Here is a 16,053-nt window from a genome sequence, read left to right on the forward strand (position 1 = left end):
AGTAGTTTGTCTTTGTGCACACCAGAAGAAGGAGTTAGATCCCATTACAGAAGGTTGTGAGCCACCACATGGGCACTGGGAATCAAACTCAGGATCTCTGGAAGAGCACCTAGTGCTCTTAACCACTGAGCCATCTCTCCAGCCCTATATTTAACTTTTTCTTTAGCTTGACTGCTTACAGATGGTCCTGGCAAATTTCCTTCTCTGATATTCTCTGATCAGTCTTTGCTGTTCCCCCTTTATTGCCATCTTTATTGGAGTTGCCTAGTCAACTTCTGGGGCTTAGAGTTCTATGGCAGCTATCTTGGAATGAAGTTTTAGGTTTTGTGTTTAGGCTAAATAAGAGAGTTTTCACTGTGTGACTGATCTTTTGATTTTTTTTAAAAAGATCTAAAATTTTGTGTGTATTCATGTTTACACACACGTGTGGCCTCTTGAGTACATGTATGAGGATGCCAGAGACAAACATCAACTGTCTTCCTAAACTGGCCTCAACTTTAATTAAAAAAAAAAATTGTAAATGCCCAGCTTTCAAGTGGATATCAGGGGATTTGAACTTAGAACCTCAGTGCACAGCAAGCTAGTTAGTCAGACGAGCCATATTCCCAACCCCAATTCTATTTTAGAGAGAAAACAGTTCCACTTAGTACATTTGCTACAAAGAGCAGCAATAGAAGAACCACTTGCCCCCTGCACTTTAAACATTTATATATTTTATGGATATGAATGTTTGCCTGAATATACGTATGTCCATCATATCTATACCTGGTACCCTCAAAGGACAGAAGAGCACGTCAGGTCCCTTGAACTAGAGGTATAATGGCTGCGTCTCCATCAGAGTTCTGAGAACTGAACCCTGGCCATGCCGTTGACACTGTTAACTACAGAGTTATTTCTCTAGCCTACCAGGGACCCTCAAAAAACATTTTTTTTTTTTTTTTGACAATGTCTAATTCTGTACCTCAGTTAGCCTTTAACTTGCTAGGTAGCCCAAGCTGGCTTTGTCTCATGCCATGAGCCATCAAAATTCCATTTTACTCTCTCTTTCCTGAGAACTCAATCCCATGTACTTTATTGTTTCAGAAGCACCAGCAGAGCATTCTACTTTGTTGTCATTTTGACAGTGTCACTGTATCTACCATACAGTCAGTCTGGCCTCAAGAGACCCTCTTGCCTCAGCCTCCTGGGTCTACACTGTATCTGGTCAGAGGACTATTCAAAAACATTTTCTTGCTTTTGCAATTATTTACGGAGTGAGTGAGGTGTGTATGTGAATATGTGGGTCAGAGGTTAGAGGACAAATGGCAGAGGGGAGTTCTGTCCCCATTTCCACAACATGGGTCCTGGTGATCAAACCCAGATGGGTAGACTTGGTGGCAAGTACCTTTACCTACCGCACTATCTCCCCAGTCCTTCTTACTTATTTATTTTTAATGTGTGTGTGTGTGTGTGTGTGTGTGTGAGAGAGAGAGAGAGAGAGAGAGAGAGAGAGCGCACCTCATTAGCCCTGGCTGGCTTATAACTTGCTATGTAGACCAACCTGGCCTCTAATGAATTCAGACATCTCCTTGCCTCTGCCTCCCAAGTGCTGGGACTGAAAGCAAGCATTATTATATATCCAGCCAAAAGATCATTTTTATCAACGCCTTAAAAGAAATTCTAAGGCGATTACCAGAGGAATAAATGGCTTTTTCACAGAAGTCTCTTGCCTGGTGCTGGGTACTTTAGAGCTGAGTACTATTGGTTTCTGGCCTCTATGAAGTAGGTGCACTCACCCTGCAGAGTGTCTTACTAAGGAAGAAGGTGAACAGCACATCTGTGACTTGAAGTTGGGCCTGCCTGACTCAATTCTCGGATGCTTTGCTATCTTGTCTGTTTTCTCATCAAGAAAAAAGGCAGGTAGAGGCACGTCCATCAAAGGAAAATGTTCACACATGCCCAGATGCTCTGTCTTCCCTCACCTGCTCCATCCAGACTGCAGTACATCTACAGTGCTTAATCTCGGTACCTAACAAGGGTGCGCGGTCCTTAAGCCTACTGCTGATTGGATTCCCAATCATTTTTGTGTTCTTGAAAAGCACCTGATTCAGCAAAAACCAAATTTGGGAGTGGAGTTTTCTGAGGAAGAGAGCCAGGTATAGCTCTAGCACTGAGCTATACTCCAGACCCTCAAATATTTTGTTCTGTGTTGTGTTGGGACAGGGTCTTGCTATGTAACCCTAACTAGCCTGGGATATATACTTGCACTGTGTATAGGCAGGCCTGCCATAAACTCTAGAGATTTTGTTGTTGTTGTTTTTTGGCCTCTGCTGGGATCAACGTCATGCACCACCACACCCAGCACCTCACCTAAGATATTTTTGTTAATACTGTCGTCATTTACCTCCAGTGTCTCTGTTGTGATCAGCTCTAACTTAAGCCCTGCAGTTCTCATTCACAAGCACAGCGTATCTCTTAAGAGGCAGTACTTTCTAGACTCTGGTCCTTCACTCCATAAGAACAACACTCTCATTTCCTGTAGCAGATTATTTCTTTCTTTCTTTTCTCTCTCTTTCTTTTTCTTTTCTTTCTTTTTTTTTTTTGGTTTTTTTTTTTTTTTTTTTTGAGACAGGGTTTTTCTATATAGCCTGGCTGTCCTGGAACTCACTTTGTAGACCAGGCTGGCCTCAAACTCAGAAATCCACCTGCTTCTTCCTCCCAAGTGCTGGGATTAAAGGCGTGCGCCACCACTGCCCAGCTTTTTTGTTGTTGGTTTTTGTTTTTGGAGATACGGTTTCTTTGTATAGCCCTGGCCCTGTAGCAGTTTCTAACTGCAGAATGCCTTGCTGCTTAACCTGCTCAGCATGGACTACATCACAGATAAAAGTGTGGTGGTTACAAGGACGAAGCTGGGTCTGCATTACATGTTCCATGTAATGGGATTTCCTTCATTTTATAAAAATGGTTATTTCTGTTGTTACTATTATTTGTATTTTTTTTAAAGTTTTTTTTTTTTTTTTTTAATGTATGTGTATATGTGTGTATGGACACAAGAGCACAGGTACCCAGAAGCCAGAAGAGGAAACTGGATCTGCTGGAGTTACAGGTAGTTATGAGCCACCTGATGTATATGCTGGAGACTGAACTGTAGACCTCTGGAAAAGCAGTACACTCTTCAATTGCTGAACCATGCTTTTTGTTTTGTTTTGTTTCTTAATAAAACACAGTCTCTCTACATAGTCCTGGCTGTCCTATAACTTGTTTTGTAGACCAGGCTGGCCTTAAACTCATTGAGATACACCTGCCTCTGTCTTCCAAGTATTGGGATTAAAGATGTACATGTGCCACCAAGGCAGGTTTGTCTGTACTCCTGAGAAATGGTCTCACTGTGGCCTAGACTTCCTATATAATCTAGGCTGGCCTAGAATGCATAGCACTCCTCATGCCTCAACCTCCTAAGTGCTGGAATTATAGGTATGGTCACCATGTTTTAAATAGTTACAACTTTATAACAACATCCTACATATCTTTCTGCCTGGACAAAGCTCAGCTCTTGTTTTACTGGGTGCAGAATGTTGAGTAGAGACACAGATGTCTACTACCTTCAGTTACTCCACTTTCCAAGACCTGATAAACCTCACCCTTGATACTTACTTTCTCTGCAGTCCGGTTCCAGACAGTCACTGTGTGACCCATTTTTAGCAAGTTGGAGACGATGCCACTTCCCATTAAGCCAAGGCCCAAGAATCCTATCCTGAAAGAGACAGAGGTTGATTGGTCCAGGCAAAGCCAGGCATCCTGCAGCACCGATGACAATTTCTTTAATGGTGTTGGCATCAAACCCAGGGGCGTTTCATGTCAGGTCAATGGTCAACCACTGAGCCCTACTGTTTGGCCCAGGACTGTACCTCTTCCTTTCCTAGACTGTCAGTAAGGGTCCCTAAATGCATATGGCCAAGTCTAAATCTTTAACCATCAAAGCATGACTTCATGGCTCATGGCAAGTCTTCCAATTGTGAGGCCCCCCTTGCTGCTCTGATAAAAGTATCTGAGCTACAGCTCTTGAATGGCTTCTTGATCAGAAACCCTGTGCACCAGGCTTTCAGACCACCTCAACTCATGCCAAAATGCATAAGTCACAGAGCCAAAGAGCTGAGAGCCAGGCAACCTCTACAATACGAGTGCTAGGACGCGTATGTTCCACCCTTTCCTGACGTCTGTTCTCCCAGGTTCTCACACTCAGCCTACCTATCTACATTCCCCAAAGCATCATTCCCAACGCCTGCCTTTCTCTGTAGCTGACATGCATATAGCAAACTTTGCCTACCTCTAACTTTCTCTACCTACTCCTTCCTCAAACTGGAGAACTTTGTGGGGCTGCTATCTTTATGTACTTGTACAGAGATCTACATCTTGTCTAAAAGTCTTTTTTTCTAGTTCTTGTACATTGTGAATATGTATAGGTCAAAAGATAACTTTGAATGTTATTCTTCAGATATTACCACCCTTTTTTGGAGACAAGGTTCTCACTGGCCTGAAACGTGCAAAGCAGGTGAAGCTGGTTGGCCAGTGAGTCCCAGTGATCTACCTGTCTGTCCCCGCACTGATATCAGAGGTCTGTAGCACCATGCCTAGCTGTTTCATGTGGGTACTGGGAACTGAATTTAGATCCTCACTTAATGTGCTTTCCTAAAGATTGACTTCAAACTCAATCTTTCTGGACCTTGTTTTAAGAATTGAGATATAGCCTCACCTTGTAGCTCAGTCTGGCCAGCTATGTAGATCAGTAACCTCAACGTAACAGCAATGTTCCTGTGTCAGGCTTCTGAGTGTGAGGATCCAGAGTGAAGCATTCCACCCAATTGCTTCTTACATATCTTTATCTCTTCTTACACAGTGCAATAGTTAAAAAATGCCTTTTTTCTACCAGAAATTCCACTATTTTTTTGTTTTCTATTTGGGTTGTCTCTCAGCTCTCTGCAGAATTCCCATGAAGACTTTGTGCAGTCTCTCCTTCGCTTTGGTTTTTGGGAATCCCACGTGCAGGCACCCTTGGAAAACGACTCCTTTATTTGGAGGCTTACACTTACAGGGATACCCAGGACTCAACACTCTCTGTTCGAGCAAATACGACATCTGAACCAACCTTCCTCTACAAAATCGGGTTCTTTGACCACTAGGTTCCATGCCGAGACTTCTGCCATTTATAGCTCTTTTGTGTAGTAGTTTCCTCTAGGAATGCCTACCAAGACAGGGAAATGTTCTTTCCTTTTGTGTTTTGGAGAACCCAATAGATCTATGAATGAAGTATCTGGATTTCCATCATGACAAGTGACAGTCCAATAGTCTCTGTGTCCGTGTGGATTAATGTGGATCAGTTGCTTCGTGGCTGACTTCAAACTCATGTTAAGAGTCAGTTGCTTTGAGAGGCAGTCAAGATCTTGGGTAAGAATATGAGAACTCAAGTCCTTAGCCCTGTGCTGGTCTTGTTTGTAAAACAAATACAATGCTTACTAAGGGATATCTACCTTCTATGCCTGGCCTTCACCTTTTGTTTGAGACATGGTTGTGCTAAGCAGCCCATGTTAGCCTAAAACTCCTAAACCTTCTCTATCCCAGTGCCTCAAGCGCTGGGATCACAGGTGTACACTACCATCTCTGGGTTCTACCTCCCCTTTGATTAGCTCCTATCTTCTGCATACCGCAGAGGGTAGTTCAAGAAGAACTTGTGTAACTAGGGATTTCATTCATATACATACTGAGTTTGTCTTTTGACAGTCTGTGAGAGAACTGGATGGAAGGTAAAAACTAGAATTTATACTTGTTATATTGTTCACAAGACAGTCTCTTATAGACAACCTTTTCATGAAGTGACTGCAGACTCAACAGGCTCACAATGAAGAAGCAAAGGCAAGGAAGGGTGTGGAAGGTTTGGGGCCCATAGTCTAGGCAAGGTGGGAAGTTGATGGCAGGTACATGGGAAAGGCTGGGAGGTGATGAGAGACAGAGAGAGACAGAGAGAGACAGAGAGAGACAGAGAGAGAGAGAGAGAGAGAGAGAGAGAGAGAGAGACAGAGAGAGAGACACAGAGAGAGACAGAGAGAGAGAGACAGAGACAGACAGGTAAAGCAAAACCAAGGGTTTTATTCCAAAAACTCTCTAATCTTGAAGTTCCCATCACAGGGTCTACTGAGCTACATTTCCAAGAATGGTCCCAGACTAGCAGTGTCAGCAAAGGCAGTTGTGCTACTTGCAAGGACATGAATTCTAAGCCTACACCTTCTATCAACTGAGAAGGACTATCTCAGGCTTGAGGTAGTCTTTAAAAAGACATCATTTTTATGGGGCTCAGAGAACTTCTGAAACAGTTGCTCAGACTTACTGACAATTATGGAGCCAAGTCCTTAGCCTAGTCCCAAGGGATAGACCCTGGGGGGAGATGGTAACTTCCACCTTTGAGAAGTGAAACTGTTCCCAAATTAGCTATCAGTGGCTTAGACAGAGCCCTCAGGGCTTTCTTGGTACCACCTCCTTAGCTCTCATAGAATCCAGAGCCTCCAGGAGGCCATTCATCCAAGGTCTTACTTTTTGTCTGTGGGTGTAATGCTGCCATTCACGGCTGTGCTGTCTGCTGCCTGGATGGAGGTGGAACCAGTTTCCTAGGGATAGGAAACACAAATAACTGTTCAGCAATCTGCCCACGATGAGACCACAGGGGAAATAAAAACTACAAGGCAGGCAGCCTACATACCTCTTCACATATTTTCAACTTCTTTGTGATTGCCTGGTAACAGACAGCTGGCTAATAAAGAGGGAGGGAAAAAAAAAAAGACCATTTATTAAGTGTAAGAGTTCTACATAGTAATTTCCCAAAATGGTTAGGCCTAAAGTGAGATGGTAACACAGAATATTTCTTTGTCCTATAATTTTATCAAATTCAGAGTAAACACTCATTACCTCAACACTCCACATAGTTCTTCGAAGGTCTCTGATTCTGAGCAACAGAGGTGTCAACTTATTTGCCTCATTTTGGAGTTGGTCAGAAGAGCCGGGCTGGAAATGAAATCTGCCCACTTCCAAAGCCACCCACTGTAATGGAATCTTTGCAAAGTTTGGCCCAACCTCTGGCCTCACAAACATGAGTAAAGCTTCCTGTTGCAATACAGGGTTGGGAGGCCATGCTGACCACAGGGCCACAGGATATGGCACCAGGCACATGGGCATGCTTCTGGGCATGGACAGGCTGTATGCCTAGCTCCTCCCACCTTAGACTCTGAAGGCCAGTGATGATAGCTTAGCAGCACAAGGGCTGAGTTCTAAAGGTTTTGTTTATTCTTAATCTCACTGGCACCTGATTTCCTCATGGGCCCACACTGTCACTCAGCTGGTTGCCATGGCAACATAAACAAGTTTGCCTCAAGTGAGCACTCACCTTCTCTGTTTGGCTCAACAGAAAATGATGAAAATGAGGATCTGCATCTTTGACTGGCTGAAATTGAAAGACAAAGACATCAAATGAGCTGCCTACTATTAGTCCCTTCCTCTTGCCTAGAAGAGGGACTCCTTCTTGCTGCTTGACTTCTCCAACTAAGTCTCCTTCACAGCTGTCTGGAAACTTCTATTTCTGAACTAAGTCTTTTTTTTTTTCTTCCTGAAACAGGGTTTCTGTGTAGTTCTGGCTGTCCTAAAACTTCACTCTGTAGAACAGGCTGGCCTCAAACTCAGATCTCTGCCTGCCTCTTTCTTCGTCTTTTTTTCTTATTTTTTCAATTTCCTGAACTAGGGACAGAATCTAGGGCCTTGCCCATGGCAGGTAAGTGTTCTACCACTGACCCCCTCCTCCAAGCCTTCTTTCCAGTTTTGTTTTTTTAGGAGATGCTTCCACTTTATAGCTCTGGTTGGCCTTGAGCACAAAGAGAGCCGCCCACCTTTGCTTCTTTCAGACACCAGAAAAGTGCATTGGATCCCATTACAGATGGTTGTGAGCCACCTTGTGGTTGCTGGGAATTGAACTCAGGACCTCTGGAAGAGCAGTTGGTGCTCTAAACCACTGAGCCATCTCTCCAGCCCCCACCTTTGCTTTTTGAACTTTGTTTTTTTTTTCACATTTTACTCTGAGATAATATCTAAGTTACATAGCTGGCCTTCAACTTACTTGGTCACCAGGCAGGCTATAACCCTGTGACCCTCCTACTAGAAGGAGGTGCTCCTTTGCTAGGACTACACGCCTATGCCACCAGCTTAGTTCTGTTTTTTCATAAACCACTGCCATACTAGCTAAGGGAAAAATGGGCTCAAGTACAGAAAGACAGATGTTTCTGCAGGTTGAGATCAATCACTCTAGTAACTGTGTAGACTAATATCACAAAGCTCTCCTGCATTTTAGTACTAAGCATTCACCAGGCATATAGTTGGCCTGGCTATATAAACCACAGCAATTCCAGGACTCTTCTACCTTCAGAGTACTGATCTCCTTGGGTGTGAGGCCAAACCCTTGTAGGTCTCGGCTTTCTGGGGCCAATTCTGATGACAGTCACTGTGACTATAGATCTCCACAGCTGTTCATAACTCTGCCTAGCACCAGGTGCAGGCACAGTGAAGCTAGTATGATGTCTCCTCCAATCCCCAAGCTACTCAACATCTGCATTGGTGGCTACATGTCTGCAATCCCAGCACCTGGGTATCTGAGGCAGAAGGATCTTCAGTTTGAGGCCAGCGTGGATTACCCTGTCACAAGACAAAATAACCTCTTTTTTAACCCTCCCCAGAAAAAAAAAAAAAAATCACCTCCCCCTTGGGGTGGGGTGGGGGGTGGGGAACAACAGAACATTTATGGACAACAAGGTGTTTACAGTAAACACAAAAGCAATCCTACCCTAAACAATGAGAATGACAGTGGGTCTATAATCCCACATATGATGCTAAACAATGAGAATGACAGCGGGTCTATAACCCCACATATGATGCTAAACAATGAGAATGACAGCGGGTCTATAATCCCACATATGATGCTAAACAATGAGAATGACAGCGGGTCTATAACCCCACATATGATGCTAAACAATGAGAATGACAGCGGGTCTATAACCCCACATATGATGCTAAACAATGAGAATGACAGCGGGTCTATAATCCCACATATGATGCTAAACAATGAGAATGACAGCGGGTCTATAACCCCACATATGATGCTAAACAATGAGAATGACAGCGGGTCTATAACCCCACATATGATGCTAAACAATGAGAATGACAGCGGGTCTATAACCCCACATATGATGCTAAACAATGAGAATGACAGCGGGTCTATAACCCCACATATGATGCTAAACAATGAGAATGACAGCGGTCTATAACCCCACATATGATGCTAAACAGGCAGACTACCTGGAACCTCAGACTAAACATGGAGTTTTTTTTAACCTCCAGACTTCCGTAGTTTGTGCCAATAAAATAAAACCAAAAACCAGAAAAGGGAGAAAGGGGAAAGAGGCTCACACAGCATAGCCAGAAAATCTGCTATGTTCTTGTTCTGACATTGTGGACAGTCCTACTAGCAGGAAAGTTCTTTACCTCGGTCGCGGTTGGTTGCCATTTAAATGCAGCCATTGGTCCAGCCATCATCCCCTTTACAGTGCTAGACTCAGGGATGGTGAGGTCCTGCAGGAGAAGAGCAGAGAGAGCATCAGCACATTTTGCTTCCCCTTTTGGCCACACTCAACCCTCAACTAAGCTCCTGGCAGTGCCATGCTCTAAGTGTAAATTTAAGCCAACCCCCATCTAAGTGGGAGAAAAAGGGCAACTGTTTCTTGCTGTTTTGTAGTAACAAAACCTGCTATTGCACGCATGTCACAAGGAGGATGGTTAATAAGAACGCTGCCAGCAAGACACAGGGAAACACTTTGTGGGAGTAATAATCACTAACAGTGGGTTGGAGGGAATGTATCTCATCTTAAAAAACAAAGCAAAAAGATGGCACTGCTGAGGAGACCTGTCCAGATTAAAGCTAGGATGCAGGTCAGAGTACACTTGGCGTGTTCTCCAATGAGCAACTCTTTATCTGCATGTCTTGTGCCCCATTCCTTTGTCCAATGTTGGCCCCTCCTACAACTGTGATAATACCTTATATTCCATCCACCTAAGTGGGATACCAGGGTGAATGCTCATGTGTCCATAGACATTGCACCATGCCTGTGATGAAGTTCCACTTCCCTGGTGCCAGGCTGCCTCCTCTACTGCTTTGCCACCATAAAGCCATCTTTCCCTTGTCACTTGTACCAAACTGGCCACCATACCATCATCACTGTCAGCAGGCAGATACACACTGAATCTTCAGCTCTCTCTCTGGGCCTATGCAGTCTAGTCTCTGCAAACTAGCCCAAGTCAGACCTTGTCATATCTTCCCAAAGCCAGCTCCCCACTTCTCACAGTGAAGCTGAAGTCTGCTATGGAGCCTTCAACGAGGGCTCTCGTCAGACACTTTACTCCACTTTCATCTCTGCCCGAGTCCTAATTCTGTTCCCTTCCCATCATCAGTACTCCATTCCCCTATCTCAAACACCCCAAACATGAACCTGTCTCAGGACCTCTGTTATTACTCGGGATGGTCTTCCATCATGTCCACTTGACTCAGGTTCACTTCAGGGCAATATGGAAAGGTCTCCTCATCAAAGCAGCTTTATTTGACTTCTCTGCCTTGTCTCATTTGAAGGTAATGTTGATTACAGTGACGGCAAAGGTTTCAATAGTTACCTTAGTACTAATTTACATAGATGGTCTCATATAACCCCTATTACAATGAAGAGCAAACATTGCCTTCCTTTTGCAGAAAAGAAAACCGAGGTGTAGAGAGCTCAAGTAGCATTGACCAATTGTGAGACAGATTAAAAATTTGGTGTTGGCTCACGCCTTTAATCTTTACACTCAGGAGGCAGAGGCAGGCAGACCTCTGTTTGAAGCTAGCCTGGTCTACAGAGCAAGTTCCAGGACAGCAGGGTTACACAGAGAAACCCTATCTTTTTTTTTTTTAAAGATTTATTTATTATTATATCTAAGTACACTGTAGCTGTCTTCAGATGCACCAGAAGAGGGCGTCAGATCTCATTACGGATGGTTGTGAGCCACCATGTGGTTGCTGGGATTTGAACTCAGGACCTTTGGAAGAGCAGTCGGTGCTCTTAACCACTGAGCCATCTCTCCAGCCCCCGAGAAACCCTATCTTAAAAAAATAAAATAAAACAAACAATTCAAACTCCCAGAAATGGTGGCACATATTTTTTATCCTAGTCTCCAGGGAAGCAGACATAGGCATAGATCTTTGAGTTTGAGGTCAGCTTGATCTACATAGTTCCAAGCCAGCCAAGGATACAAAGTGAGACTCTCTCAAAATATATACCAAAACCAAACCAAACCAAACCAAACCAAACCAAACCAAACCAAACCAAAAGAAAAAAAAATTACATGAAACAACTCAAATTCCAACAATTTAGACCCAGGGTTGGTGCTACAATAAGTGTGTTCTCTTGCCTTGCCTGGTTTTGCCTATTCTAATCCACATTGGGAATCATGCTGGTATGCAGATGAAGCTGAGTATGTATTAGAGAAGTGGGTATCTCTCTTTCTGAGAGGGGTCACATTTGTCTCTTAGGCTTTATCTCTAGATGTGTCCTGCAGTAAAGCTGCCAAATAAGCACCTGTCTAATAGAGTCTAGTATAGTGCGGCTACAAAGACTGCTTTGCAATTAGATACACCTCTGACACCAGGCTGGTGAATTTTAAGTTGCAGTCAATGAAGTTGGAACAGTGGAGCTCCAGGGATGACAGAGTAGAGTTTATAGCTCTTGGTCCAACCCTGACTCACTCTTCTTGGTGTAAGTGTAACATCTTATGAGTGCCACAGGTCTGACACATTTCTGCAGGGATGACCCGAAGCTGAAGCTGTAGTTCTCAGCTTTGAAGTAAGGAAAGGAGAGCCCAGCCAAGACATAGGTGCAGGGCTCGAGGCAAGCTCTCAAAAAGAATTCTAGATATACATTTAGCTTTGTCTGTAGGCAAGCACTTGACACCTCTGAGCTCTAGGTCGGCCTTTTCAGTTATCCTTAGGGGGCAGAAGATTATACTACAACAGAATGGCACTCTGCAGCTAGAAAGCAGCCTGTGCTTTCCTGCTGACTTTTGGCCAAATGACAATTGCCATGGCCACACACCTGTACTCTGTGAGCTACAGGATAGATGAGGTCAGATACACTGTCATTCCAGTGCCAGGACACTCTACTGCATCAAACACAGACCCAGTCCAAAAGTGCCCAGAAAGGACCCTGTTAGGGGTTGCTATAAGAATGTTCTCCTAGACTGAAACCTGGATAAAAGTTACTATGCCCCAAATGAACTGCCATGTTGTGGGGTAGATTGCTTCTCATTACCAACTTGGGGAAAGCTTTGAGAGGGCTAGAGAGGAAGTTGTTTCTGTCCAGGAGTCTGTGAGAACTGCCTGAAGACAGCACTAATTGGGAAGGCAATGTAATACCTGGTGGCTCCAATTTCTTCTCTAGGGAAAACTATCTTTTGGCCATCAGGCCACATCCCTTGCAAAGTCCCTTACTCAATGAGGCTGGCGGATCTCTAAGTTCCCTACTTACTGAGCATGGTCATAGGAAGACTCTTGCTCTCTTCCTTTTCCTTAGCCTTAGGACAGTGTAAAGAGACCACAGAGGCAGACCAGACTGCGCCTAGCCAATGATATTCATGTGGAACCTTAAAGTGTTTTAAAAATGTGAATTACATTCGAACATTTAAACTTAGGGAACTTCACATACAATTCTGCATTTCTGGCCTCTCTCAAGAAAACCAGACTATCTGGCAGTAGTTAGCCTGGCACCCCATGGATGGAGTATAACTGGGCCAGCCCCAAGATGCAGTGAGCTCTTCTGCTCTTTCTGCAAATTCAAGACAGTATGAGTCGTTTCGTGGCCCGTCCCACTGGTGTTTGACCCCACCAGTCTTGCTCTGCCCTCTAGTATTTCATCAAGGTTTTATCTCCCCCTGTTCCATCAGCCACCTGGCTTCTCTTTCTTTTATCATGGTTGCATATCTCCCAGTATGCTCTCACTATTCACAGGCCATCCACTTCCTGAAATCCAAGACCTGTTCTCCAGAACAGATGGCACCATTTCTTCCTGGTTTCATCTGGCCACACTTACAACCTCATTAGCCCTGACCCTGACCACATACTTTCTTTGCAGTACAGTTTCTGCTCTTGAGCACCCTTCCACATATTTCCAAGACAAGCTCATCTAGTCTCATGGACTAGACTGTTTTTTGCCCTCCAAGATGGCTTCCCAAGTCTATAATTCTAGTACTTTCTGGGTCATGCTTCAAACATATCACACTAAAAAAGATCTGAAGGCTAGTTTAATGGTAGAGTGCTTGCCTACCACGCATGAACTTCTAGGTTCTATAAACAAAGACAACAGCAAACCCCAGATAACCTCTACAAGCCACAGAACCACTTCTCTCTTCTAGCTTGCAGCTTCCTTACCCTTTCATCTTTATCTTTCCACATAGCCAGCTGCCAAATCACAGGAAGGATGCCTCTGACATGCCCCTCCCTGACTCTTTTCAGGAAATGCTACCTCTCATGGGTCTGTCTGTGACTTTGGCTTTCTATTTGGCTTCAGGCCCCTTTCTCTGACCTTGCAATCACTAAGGCCCAGTTCGGCACACTGCCATCTCAACAACCAGCCTAAACAGTTTCCTAAGTACTTTTGCTATCTTGAATTTACCGAATGGTCTTCTGTATCCCAGTGTCAATTTGTCTGTACCTCTGTTTGCCCCATCTCTCTACCTGCACAGGGATACTCATGCCAGAATCCTGCCTCACGTGGAGTGCATGCTCACCTCTACAGGATTTTCCCTTCATTCTTGTTAGCCTTGCCCCTGGCCTGAGCAACTCAGGAGATAGCTTTCTGGCCTTCACCATCTGCATCTTTCTCCTATGTCTGTGCATCTTGCTCTCACTTCATCTATAGAACATGGGAAGTACTCTACACCCACTAGACGAGCAAGATTATACTTAAGAGCATGGCTCTACTTTACACAAAAAAAGACACTAGTCCCAGAAGCTATGGCAGTAAGACAAACCTTCTCATCCTTTGGGGGCCGACCCCGCTTCCGGGGACTTTGCTCTTGGGCTCTTTTAAGGCATTTGGAGCCTCTGTCTGCAGAGCCTGAAGTCACCCTCTTCTTTCCTTCTCCCATGTTCTTCTTCACCTTCCCTTCAGACAGGCTAAGCTTGCGTTTCTCATCACCTGAGTTTGGCCTACTTCTCTCCTCACTGGAATTACGCCGATTCTTGTCATCAGCAGAAGTGTGGGATGATGTCTGAAAGTTCAACAATAATAATGATAACCACTACAACAGCCACTACCACCACTGCCAGCAACATGAGCCCACACAGTTCTCTCTCTCTCTCTCTCTCTCTCTCTCTCTCTCTCTCTCTCTCTCTCTCTCTCTCTCAGCAGCTCTGTGAACTGTCTTCACAGCCACCCTGAGAAATAGCATCCTTGCTCACCTCTCTTTGTGCTGGAAAGACAGCTTAAAAAAAAAAAAAATCACGTCACTTGTCTACAGCCCCAAAGGTGGCTGAATTCCTAAGATCTCTGCCTGTACTGTGAAGCTGGGCTATTCTTCCCAAAACAACGTGCATGCCTCAGAAAAGTGAGCCACAGACATAGAGTTCTGGACACAGCTGTTTTCTTGCTAGGCAAATCTCATGGGAAAGGAGAGTGTCTATGACACACACCATCTGCTAGTAGCCATGCAAAACCATTGACCTGATGTTGGAGGGGAACGACTGCAGTCTCTCTCACCTGGTCTTTCCCTTTGGCTCTCCTGAGGAACTCTTCGACAGCATCCACAGCTTGCTGGAACCGTTTACCCTTGTTAATCTTTATCATCTCCTCCTTGTGAGCATGGTAAGGCTTTAGCTGTTCCACTTTGATCCAGGCACTAGTAGAAAGCAAACACAGGAAGAGTTTCATCCATATTGCATATGCCAACACATTCCTGAGATCTCACAAGGGAGGATTTTTAACACTTGTTTTAACTGAAAATTAAAAGAGGCATAAACCTTACCAACCATCCATTTCTAATTCTTGAGCCTCAAGTACATTTTCTTGAAATGAACAGAACCACAACAGGTCAGAACTTTCCTCCTGTGAAGTCACCGTATCATACACTGTGCTGTACTTTCATTCTCATTTACCAGCTTTCCATACCCAACCACACACACCTGCAACTTGCTCAGTGCAGACAAAGCCTGTAGACTGCATGAAGGACAAGGATGGAAACATCTCCCACCTTTCCTCCCCTCCACTGCTCCAGGCTTTCAATGCATTGCTCTCTCTGGCCTGGCACTCACCATGTAGACCAGGCACTCTTCCTATCTTTGTCTCTTGAGTGCTGGAATTACATGAGTGTGAACCATCACATTTGACTTAGTCAACTATGTGAGCCAGATTAATGAAATATAATTTTGTTTTTTAAGACAGTGTTTCTCTTTATGTAGCCCTGGCTGACCTGGAACTTACTCTGTAGACCAGGCTGGCCTCAAACTCACAGAATTCCACTTGCCCCTGCTGAGATTAACCATCATAGACCAGCCTTATTTAAAAAAAAAAAAAAAAAGCCAGGACTCATGTATCTTTTCTTTTTATTGTGATAGAGTCTCCCTATCACAACAATCAGGCTGGCCTCTATTTGGAGATTTGCCTGCTTCCATTTCCTGAATAATGTAATTAAAGGTGTGTCACAATACCTGGCAAGGACTCAGTGTACAGTAAAATGTCTAAACTCTATGTAGCAGAGGATGACCCTGATCCTGATTCTTTTGCCTCCACCTCCCAAATGCTGGGATCACATATATGCATTACAACTCCTGGTATACATGGTGCTGGAGACTAAACCACCTATCAACGGAGCACTCGACCCCAAACACAGTGTCTACAAGTTTGCCGTTCTTATAGACATTTGCAGCCACTGAGTCTATATCTGTTCGTAAATGATGGTATCCATGGC

General features: G+C 44.3%; 1 protein-coding gene across 2 annotated transcripts in view; it reads right to left on the reverse strand.

Annotated features, from left to right (window-relative positions):
- Positions 1-16,053, reverse strand: part of Glyr1 (glyoxylate reductase 1 homolog) — a 36,608-nt gene that overhangs the window by 9,038 nt on the left and 11,517 nt on the right. For both annotated transcript variants that reach the window (XM_021184537.2, XM_021184536.2), the window contains exons 4-10: positions 14,847-14,985; positions 14,119-14,358; positions 9,553-9,639; positions 7,412-7,468; positions 6,731-6,781; positions 6,565-6,638; positions 3,634-3,733 (exon numbers count right to left, since the gene is read on the reverse strand). In XM_021184537.2, coding sequence (XP_021040196.1) covers positions 3,634-3,733; positions 6,565-6,638; positions 6,731-6,781; positions 7,412-7,468; positions 9,553-9,639; positions 14,119-14,358; positions 14,847-14,985 — 748 coding nt within the window. The remainder of the gene's footprint in view (positions 1-3,633; positions 3,734-6,564; positions 6,639-6,730; positions 6,782-7,411; positions 7,469-9,552; positions 9,640-14,118; positions 14,359-14,846; positions 14,986-16,053) is intronic.

Source organism: Mus caroli, unplaced genomic scaffold, assembly GCF_978045245.1.
Source record: "Mus caroli unplaced genomic scaffold, Mus_caroli_1 scaffold_17, whole genome shotgun sequence".
In the NCBI taxonomy this organism is placed as follows: domain Eukaryota; kingdom Metazoa; phylum Chordata; class Mammalia; order Rodentia; family Muridae; genus Mus; species Mus caroli.